General features: G+C 43.8%; 1 protein-coding gene across 2 annotated transcripts in view; it reads right to left on the reverse strand.

The window, feature by feature from the left end:
• Window positions 1-9,423, reverse strand: part of PTPN12 (protein tyrosine phosphatase non-receptor type 12) — a 105,382-nt gene extending 95,959 nt beyond the window's left edge. The window contains exon 1 of one of the 2 annotated variants that reach the window (XM_015134192.3): window positions 8,876-9,423. In XM_015134192.3, coding sequence (XP_014989678.1) covers window positions 8,876-8,974 — 99 coding nt within the window. In that variant the 5' untranslated portion in view covers window positions 8,975-9,423. Of the gene's footprint in view, window positions 1-8,363; window positions 8,532-8,875 lie in introns of those variants that run through there. The other variant, XM_015134195.3, reaches the window with a different exon arrangement.
• Between the last annotated feature and the right edge of the window lie 1,449 nt (window positions 9,424-10,872).

Genomic DNA, 10,872 nt, shown 5'->3' on the forward strand with positions numbered 1-10,872 from the left:
AGCCACAGACCCTACAATATTGTATAAATGAAAACAAGATTTTTGTGTGATTTCAGAAGGAAGGAGATAATTGTCAAGGTTTGACTGCATGAATCTAAAAAAACTTAAATACTACACGAAATATAAAATGCTGGAAGAGGAGTTCAACTCATATTTGGAAAAGACTAGTGGTTTAGAAATTGCGTATCACCTGATTTACCTTATCAAGTTTTCAACTCAAATCTAATGAAAGGCTTTTTTTCTTATGGCATTAAAGATCAAATTTTACAAAGGATTTGAAAAGGTGCTTTAAGATAAACTGTACTAAATTTTTATTCTAGAAAGTGAGAATTAATCACATTTTTGCTTCCAAGTTTTTGGTGAACATGGTGAAGTCATTTTAAATTTTTAGCTTTTTCATCTTCCAAGTACTGGTTTATAAAATAAAAGGGGAGACCATCCTGGCCAACATGGTGAAACCCCATGTCTACTAAAAAAACAAAAATTAGCTGGGTGTGGTGGCAGGCGCCTGTAATCCCAGCTACACGGAGACTGAGGCAGGAGAACTGCTTGAACCCAGGAGGCGGAGGTTGCAGTGAGCTGAGATCGTGCCACTGCACTCTAGCCTGGCAACAGAGCAAGACTTTATCTCAAAAAAAAAATAAATAAAATAAATAAATAAAAGGGAAGCTTTCTGAGGGAAAAAGTATGTTCAACAGTACAACCACAGATCAGCAAGATTTCATTCATTTAGTAGGTATGCTCAAGGACCAGGAATAGCTTACTTCAAAGGGAAGAAAGGATACATACCACAGAGTATAGGAGTTTAACACTGGAAAGGTAATGTGACATTATGTTAAGAAGGTTCTGGAATGCCAGGCTAAGCAGTACAGACTTTATCCTATAGACCTGTGATTCTCAACTAGGACCAAAGTTACAAAATTGGGTGAAGCTTCCAGGTGATGTAGAAGCAGCACTTGGATCAGATGTTTTGAATTGACTTTCAAAATATGCATTTTAAATTTCCAATAATTGTAATGGTCATAAAAGGGAACAATGAGTCTTTTAACTTATATTTTTTATAATAAAAATTAAACCATGCTTCCAGTGCAGCCCACATCTCTTGATTGTACAACCAGTATGGTTTCCATTAGCCTACAGATGCCGCCACTTGAAAGTGGTATTTTAGGAAAGTGAATATGATATATTGAATGAACTGGATGAGGAAAGAAACTAGAGGCAAGTAGAGAACAATAGATATCACTTATAATCACTCTCTAAACGTCCACAAATTCACAATTTTTGAAGAGATACTGATGACATGATATCTTGATTTTATTAAGTCCAAAGCCAAAAGTTTAAAAGAAGACATTTTATTAATACTCTAAGACAATATCAACAAAGTATTATCCATGGGGTATAGGATGCACAAGTACAGAAGTTACCTTAAGAAATTGCAGCTAATAAAATCATATTTATTTAAAATATTTGAATTCAATGTAGCTCTTGTATTTTCTTTTTCAGTGGATACTGAAAATACAACTAGAGTTACGTGAATATATCTGTGTAGGAGGGGAAGAAGCAGTTCTCATGGCCGTCTAAAAGACAAACCTTTGGACCACTGAAGAATTCACCTGAAGAATAAATCTGTCTTACAGCATTAAGCTTGTCTACAATGTCTGCACACGCAATGGACATTAGTGCCTATTAAATGCCAAGCACTATATTAAGCAATGGGGATACGGCGATAATTAAGTCCCATTCTCTAGCCTGGGAGGTTTTCAGTCTGGGGAAGACAGAAATGTAAATGTTTACGAATCTAACAAACTGAGTGCTATAGAAACACAGAAGTATTTAACATATGAACAAAAAACCTACATCCATCTAAATGTTAATGTCTTACTTTCAATTTCATCCTTTAAAAATCCTTTTTCCAAGTTAAATGTCAAATATTGATGGAAAAAAGTTAATATATTTTGAAAGTAAATACAGTAAAACATTCTTGAGAACGCTTAAATTTTTAGTTTACTGTCTCAGTGAACCATGTCTGGAGAGTTACTTAAAAGTTCACTTCCACTTCTGAAGTTAGTTAAGATATAAATATGTTTAGATGAATACTCATCGAAGGATGGAAAAGAAAACCATATTACTAAACCAGTGGCACTGGGTAAGCACTAAGATTAGCTCAAATGCAAGGACTGGAAAATATTTCACTCTAGTTTTTAAAGACAAATTACGACATACAAAATCTTACAAGCTAACCACAAGAAGATACCAGTTCACACTCAGTAGGATGCCTATAATCAGAAAGACAGCAACAATATCGGTGAAGATGTAGAGAAACTGGAACCCTCGTGTACTCCTTATGTAAAATGTGCAGCAGCTTTGGATAACAGTCTGGCAGTTCCTCAAAATGTTAAACATAGTGTTATCACGTGACTGAGCAATTCCACACTTAGATATATACCCAAGAGAACTGAAAATGTGTCCACACAGAAACTTGTACACAAATGTTCACAGTAGCATTATTCACATTAGTCAAAAAGTGGAAAGAATTCAAATACCCATCAACATGATGAATGGATAAACAAAATGTGGTATCTATATAATAGAATATTATTCAGCCATAAAAAGGCCAAAAGCACTACTGATCAATACTATAACGTGGATGAAACCTGAAATAATGTTAGGTGGAGTCTGTCACAAAACACCACATATTGTATGATTCCATTTATATAAAATGTCCAGAATACTTAAATCTATGGAAACAGAAGGTAGATTTGTGGTTGCTTGGGGCTTGTGGGAAAGCAGGGAGTGACTGCTAATGGGTACAGAAAGCGAAGAAAATGTCCTAAAATTGATTGTGGTGACTGTTGCATAATTTCATCAATGTAATAAAAAACTAGTGAATCATACACTTTAAATGAGTAAATCTTATGGTAGGTACTTATATCTCAATAAAGATATTATTAATTTTTTTAAACCTGCAAGCCACAACACTGAATAAACAAATGATGAAAATTTTTATGTTTATCAAGACTGCAACATAATATCTTTCCAGGCAAAAGAGGATATACACATAGACAAGAAATAATATGAAAAATATTCCCTAGTTCTCTCTTAAAAAAAAAAAAGGCAGTGGGAGGGGCACACTCTCCTTCAACCAGTCTTCCTCTAGCTCCTACTCTCTACTTTCAAAATGTTAAAAAAAAAAATGGAAAGACGCTAAACCCACCCTTTACCCTACAATCTGGCTTCTTCCCATACCCCAACCCAAACTGCTTTTTCTAGTCACCAAAGCACTCCTACGTGCCAAATGGAATGGGTACTTTCTCAACCTCACCTTACCGGTCCTCCCAGCATTATTTGACTCTGGTAATAACTCCTTTCTTGAAACTCTCCCTGGCTTTTCTGACATCTCTGGTTCTCCTCCCTCCTTCTTGAACACTCCTTCTCAGGAACAATCACTAGTATATCCTTCTTTTGGCTGTTCTTTTAAGACTGATGTTCTTCAACCTAAAGCTGGTCACTCTATAAGTTTGCTGGAATAAGCTCATTCACTCCCATGATGTCAACTATCTCCTACATGCTTATATGATGATGCCTACATCTTTAACTCCATCCTGTCAGAAATCTTAAGCTCTACATTTTTACTGGATGTCTCAGAGGCAACGCGCAGTTTTCACATGTTGAAAATTAAATGTATCCTCTTCTCCCCTGAAACTTCCTCCTACAATGTTGTTTGGTCTCCTCTACTTGTTTCTCCTCCCTCACTCCTTATTCTACCAAATGGTATTCTCTACCTTGGGTGACAGATACCAAGCTAGACATTTTGCAAGTCATAATACTATACTCTTTTCTTCTTTACTACCCCCATCTAATGAATCATTGAGACTCCTTTCTTAATTCTTATCAGATGTGTTATATACTCTATTTCCCCATCTCAGTTCACTTTAGGCCCTCACATCTCACTTCTTCTATTTCGACAGCTTCCAAAATGCCACTCTTCATACTGCCATCAGACTCAACTTTGTAAAACACAAATGATTGTTTACCTTTCTTAAACGACTCAGCAGTGCTCCAGAAGCCCAGACTAATGATTCTCACCTTTTCTACCAGAACCTATCTGAGTAAGTGAAGGTTCAGAGTACAACTCAAGGAGCAGGCTGGAGAAGGCGAGGGTGGGGGAATGACGCTGGAGTGGGCCAGCATGTCTATTTTCTTAACACCTCCCTACTTTCTCCATGACTCTAGGAGTTACAATGCAGACTGTCCAGAATTGCTATTATCGGTCTGTAGAATAAAATCTAAGTATAGCATAGACATAAGATCCTTCACAAAAAGACCTCTAACTTCCCCAGCATCACCTTTATCATTTACCATGTATTAGCTCACTGGTTCTCAAAGTATGGTCCAGGACCACCTCCCCAACCCCCAGTCATCAGAGGGAGTCTGTGTGGAGTAAAACCTAGGTCTGTGAAACATGAATGTGCACCACTCTACTTTATACATTTATCTCTCAGTTTGTAAATACTAAAAGTAGAGATAATTGAGATCAAATTCTGATCAGCCACAAATTAGCTATTTGCTAATTTATTAGCAAAATTAGCATGTTTTCAACATGCAAATTACCATCTAGGAAACAAAGTTCTATACAGTCTGGGTACCTTAGTTGTCTCCTCTTTAACAGTATGGGGCACAACCAAGGCCAGTAATAGACACTCATAGAATAGTTAATGACAGGTGGAAAATTTCTATCCTCAATAGTAGTCAAGAAATTCAAGTTAAAACAAGATACCAGTTTTCAACCATCAAATAAAGATCAAGAAAATTATAATATGAACACTCATACATTACTGACAGTTGTATAAACTGACAAAACTTTTTCAAGTTTATGAACATGTATTAAATGTTTATATACTTCTGCCTAGTACTCCCGGGAAGCTATCTTATGCAACAGTGAAAAATGTAAAAGTTTTGCAAAAATTTTAATCACAAAATTATTATATGTAACAGCAGAAAGTAGAATGACCTAAATACTCAACCACAAAGAAATGGAATTAAGATATAAAATAGTCACCAAGTAGTAGGCCAGCTATGGTGGCTCACATCTGTAACCCCAGCACTTTGAGGCTGAGGCAGGAATTAGAAACCAGCCTGGGCAACATGAGGAAACCCTGTCTCTACAAAAAATACAAAAATCAGCAGGGCTTGGTGGGGCGGGCCTGTAGTCCCAGCTACTCTGGAGGTTGAGGTGGGATCCCACGGAGGCTGACGCTGCAGTGAGCCAGGATCGCAACCATACACTTCAGCCTGGGTGACAGAGTGAGACCCCATCTCAAAAACAGAACAAAACAACAAAACAAAACAAAACAAAATATTAACAGACGTAGCCTTTAAATGATAGGACTATAGGACGGCTGGATAGAGCAAAAAGAGCATTGTCACCAGAGTCAGGCAAGTGGAGTATTCATTTGAACTGTGGTCTAAGTGTAAAGCATTATTATTATTCTATTAATTTCCAAATTTGGAATAAACATTATTTTATAATGGAACAGAGTTATATCAGTCACATTAACTCTAAGGCTCAGTCATAAAATGTTAAGATTTTAAAATGCATTTTTAATCAACATCAGAATTTAAGAATAATAGTTAGAATCTATAAGCTAATATTTTTTTTCTCTTTCCATGCCAGGGGAACATAGTTCCTCTCCAGCCTTCCAGTCAGGGGAAAAAGCAACACCAACTACCAGCTGCCTTAATTACAGCTATTGCTTATCAAGTCAGGAAATAAAAAAAAAAAAAACCAAGCCCTATAAAAGAATAGCCTTAGTCATCAAATCTCCAGTGTAGAATCACCTAGCTATACCTAGGTATTATGGAAGAAAAAGGAAACTCATTCAGTCTTTGAGAAATGAACTCTCGGTGGCGCATGCCTGTAATTCTAGCACTTTGGGAGACTGAGGCGGCAGATCACAAAGTCAGTCAGATCAAAGTTCAAGACCCGTCTGGCCAATACCATGAAACCCCATCTCTACTAAAAATACAAAAATTAGCCAGGCGTGGTGGCATGCGCCTGTAATCTCAGCTACTCAGGAGGCTGAGGCAGGAGAATCGCTTGAACCTGGGAGGTGGAGGTTGCAGTGAGCGGAGATTGCACCACTGCACTCCAACCTGGGCGACAGACGAGACTCCATCTGAAAAAGAAAGAAGAAAGAAAGAGAGAGAGAGAGAGAGAGAGAGAGAAAGCGAGAAAGAAAGAAAGAAAAGAAAAGAAAAGAAAGAAAGAAAGAAAGAAAGAAAGACAGAAAGAAAGAAAGAAAGACAGAAAGAAAGAAAGAAAGAAAGAAAGAAAGAAAGAAAGAAAGACAGACAGACAGACAGACAGACAGACAGACAGAAAGAAAGAAAGAAAGAAATGAACTCTCCAATAGGAATCCCTGACTCATCCCCAAAGCATGAACCCTAAGGCTACTTCTCCAATACAGGAGTTCAGAGGCTGGGCACCTGTCCTGATGGCCCGCATCACCAAACAATGCTCCTCCCTGTCGGTATATGCCTAGGGATAACAAGGTGACTAGCATGCAAACAAGAAATGACCAGGGACCACACCATCTCTTCTTCCATAACCAAAATAAGATGGTAAAAAACTAGTTTTAGGCCCGGCACAGTGGCTCACGCCTGTAATCCCAGCACTTTGGGAGGCCAAGGCAGGTGGATCACTTGAGATGAGGAGTTTGAGACCAGCCTGCAAATATGGCAAAACCCCATCTCTACTAAAAATACAAAAATTAGCTGGGCGTGGTAGCTTGCGCCTGTAGTCCCAGCTACTTGGGAGGCTGAGGCAGGAGAATCGTTTGACTCTGGGAGGCAGAGGTTGCAGTGAGCTGAGATTGCACCACTGCACTCCAGCCTGGGCTACAGAGCGCAGAGCAAGACTCGTCTCAAAAACAAAAACAAAAAAAGCTAGTTTTAAACGCCTTAAATATTCAAAGTATTTTCTTCTACTTTCGCTAGAAAGTAGTAAAAAGGGGACTGCATCCAGTTGCTGTAAATGACACCATTCAAAAGATACTAAGACAATTAAAGTTCAATAGTAAAAAAGGAAAATACCCTCTTTTCCTTAACCCTTTCAGATCAAAAAGTAATTTTTCAAAAATACATAGGCTAAATATCAAGAGCAAATGTTTAAATATAAGCAATATTTTTATTTTTAATAAGGAATAAGTTAGATTATTTAACTTATATTTTCAATCTTCAAAAGATACTGAGAAAACTTTACTTCCATCCTCAATTATTGGTCTGGGGAGGCGGGAATCACAAAGCTCAACGATACTAGTATAATATTGTGTAAGGTCAAGGACCTATTTTATAAGCAGTTAAAAATTTAACGCTAAGCTTTACTGGACAGGTCTCTTTAAAACGTGAAAAAGTATTCACTACTAAGTCATATCACCTCCACCATAAAAACTACTGTACTTTTTAAATAAAAAATAAAAACTAGCCAATGTCTGCTGCCCATTCATTTTACAGATATTAACTGTGTATCCTTTTCATAATCAGGTTTCAGAGTTAAGTGATTATTCTTGGAGGTGTACCTTACCCAGGATAAAAATTTTCCCTAGCTGATTTCCCCTTCCCAACCCCCGCCAAGACTAAGGAGCAACCACTTCCCAAAGTCCCACTTCCTTTTCCATTCCCCAGACCTACAGGGTTTCCAACGCCCCAGTCTTGCGCAATATCCGTAGGAGCAGCAGCCGCAACCACCGCCTCCTAAGCCGGGAAACAACCCTAGAGGGAACATTGTCCAGCAGAAAAATAAAAGGGGCGGGGGTTGGGGGGGGTGGGTAACATAGGAAGTCGACTTCTGGTCCCACGCCTTCGGATCTGACCCCCTCATAGTGAGCTAGAGCAATAGTGTATCTAGAGCAGTTTCATGAACAAGACTTTTAACCTTCACCTCCTCTCAAGCCTGCTTGCACAAGCAGAGGGCGGAAAGTGGGGGGTGGCGGAGGCGGGGGGGGGCGCTGGGAAGGTTATCTCCCAGTTCAGGGCTTCGGCCCGTAGCGACGCCTCCGCCCCACCAGGACTATTGTTCCCAAGTTCCCCACCCCCACCCCGGATAGGAAGTGATAGTCACATCCCCTTCGCCTTCGGCAATATCCCCTGGGGAGTCCGAAGTCGGTTTCCTTCAGGATAATCCCCCCCACCCACACTTATCCCCTGAACCGGACCCCAAGATCACCTTAAACCTGGGTCTCAAGAGAGGAGAAGCGGGACGCGGGTAAATGGAAATTAGGTAAACCCATGAGATTCCTTATGGACAATCCTTTCCCAAGCGTTGGAGATCATGATTGCGACCCCAGAAACGGCAGAAGTCCTACCTTGCCCGCTTTGAGACCAGCTAAAGCAAAGGGATCCCAGGAGTTAGTGCCAACCTCAATTCCCCCGTTCCTCTGTCAGCCACGATCTGCACTCCTCCCGGTCACAGCCAGATACCCTGCCTCGACCCTCCTGGGAGGAGCGGACTGGGCGGGGAGATGTGGAAACGCGAGCACCCCCCGGCCTGCACCTCACTAGTCTCCGGCTCCCGGCCGGGTAAACAATAGGTGGTCGCGAGCCGCGGTGCAGGCTGCAGGCTCGGCCGCTCGGCCGCTCCCTTCGCGCCCCGGGCGCCCGCGCGGGGGTCGCGAACATGGGAGAAGAAAGGAGGCCACGGCGGGAGGCGCTCTCGATTCCCGCCGGCTTCCAAGACCACCCGGCCCACCGGGCTGGTGCGCGCCCCCTCCGCCCCTTTCCTCACAGAGGTACACAAAGCACTGGCGGCCCGGCCGGGAGAGGCGGCGATGGGCTCCGGCGCCGGCGAGACAAGGCGACAGCGAGGGGAGAGACTCACCATGAAGTCCCGAGCGAAGTTGTCCTCCCCATTGTGGTCAGGACTCTTCATGGCCTGGACCCTCTGGATGAATTTCCTCAGGATCTCCACTTGCTCCATCCTCCCGCGTCCCCCCGGCTGCGGTCGCTGGCCCCCCCGCCGCCCGCCCGCCCGGCGCAGAGCCCGCTCCGTCTTCCCCAGCTCGTTTCCCCAGCACGTCCCTCCCTCCCGACCCCCGCCAAGCCCCGCGGCTCCCTCCTCCTCCCCACTGCCCTAGGCGGCGGCTGCGGCGGCACCGGCTGGGCTCCCGACACCACAACTTCCAGGAGCAGCCGCCGCTCTCCCACAGTACCAGGCGAGCCGCTGCGGCTAGCGCCAACCCCAACCCCCAGCTTGCTCCATCCTCCTTCCCCGCCCTCCTCCTCCGTCGGAGACGCCGCCGCCGCCGCCGCCGCCGCCGCCGCCGCCGCCGCCGCCTCAGGAACACAGCTAGCTCTCCGCTCGCCCTGCCCCCCCTTCCCGGTTCTTCCTCCCCCCCACCCCCCGCCAGCAGCCGCAGCCGCAGCCGCCTCTCCCCACGGGCGCGTCCCCGCCGCCACCCAGATGCGCGGCCTCGCGCTGCGGCTCCGCCCCAAGCGCCGCGCCTGCTGATCCATCCCCGCCCGCCTCCCGGCCACGCCCCCAAGCCCGCCCTGCCGGCCCCAGGCCCGCTTGGAGTGGCTGGAAGGCACTTCAGCGGGCGGCCTGGAGACCTGACTCCACTTCCGGGGCGTGGCCCCGTTCAGGGATCTTAGAGGTCGGAGTAGCGTCGGGAGGAGAGTTGGTTCCTCCGAAGGAGGGAATGCGACTCAGAGCGGGGCAAGCAGTAGTGTATCAGAGTAGGATTCTGCTGGAATTTGCGGTCTCACCGCCTACTAGGGAAGAGAAGCAGTTTTCAGGAGTCCCGCACCGCCGCCAGCCGTGGACTGGGCCTACAAGTCACGGCCTGTGGAGTCCAGGAGTGGGGGCGGGCGAGGGCTGGCTGGAGGCAGGCTGGGAACTGTAGTAGTGTCACCGCCACGTTCGCGGCAGGTAGATGCTCATTTTGGTAACGGATTGGTGAGAGTGGATAGCAATTAGGCTTCGGCACCTTGGAGTGTGGCTCAGCTAAGGGAAGTGAAACGCTTCCTGGGTGAGAGGACTTTTATTATTTGCGCATCCTCTTAAACCTGGCGAGTGAGCGCCTGAGGTTCGGAGTGCCTTCTTCCCGGATGACGCGGGTGTGGGATCTTCGTGTTTGCCGAACTGAAGGAAATTTGCCTTCCTGCCTTGAGGTTCGCAGCAGTTCATAACTGAATAAGAGACTTCCCTCAGTAGAATGGACTTTATTTATAAATCTATTAAATCTTTTTTTTTTTTTCCCCAGAGCTAAGGTCTTGCTCTATCGCCCATAGTGCAGTGCTATGATCACGGCTCGCTGCAGCCTTGAACTCCTGGGCTCAAGGGATCCTCCTACCTCAGTACATCACCAAGCCCAGCTAATACATTTTTAAAATTTATTATTTATTTGTTTAGTTTTGGTAGAGAAGGGGTCTCACTAGGTTGCCCAGGCTGATCTCAAATTTCTGTGCACTGGGGATCCTCACCCCCTCAACTTCCGAAAGCGTTGGGATTCTAGGCGTGAGCCACCGTGCCTGGCCTATAAATCTTTATTCATCTTTGTAAACTTCTATCAGAGAATTTATTCTGGTCTAACTCATCATTTTACAAATAAAGCGACTTCCTGACATCCCCCAGAGTATTCTTAGCAGAGCCGTAACTAGAACACAAGTTATTTTACTTTCACAACAGTGGCCTCTCACAATGTGACAGAACTGAAGGATTTGATCCGTGAACTGAATTTCATCATTTATACCCACAAACGTTTTTGTACAGAGCAGGGAATTTGGTTATAATAGGAAATATCAGTGGTAGAATACTTTATTAGATGAAAGTTAGGAGCACTATGGAATTTAGTGAAAAACTCATAGAAGAAAACA

The sequence above is a fragment of the Macaca mulatta genome, chromosome 3, assembly GCF_049350105.2.
Source record: "Macaca mulatta isolate MMU2019108-1 chromosome 3, T2T-MMU8v2.0, whole genome shotgun sequence".
NCBI lineage: Eukaryota > Metazoa > Chordata > Mammalia > Primates > Cercopithecidae > Macaca > Macaca mulatta.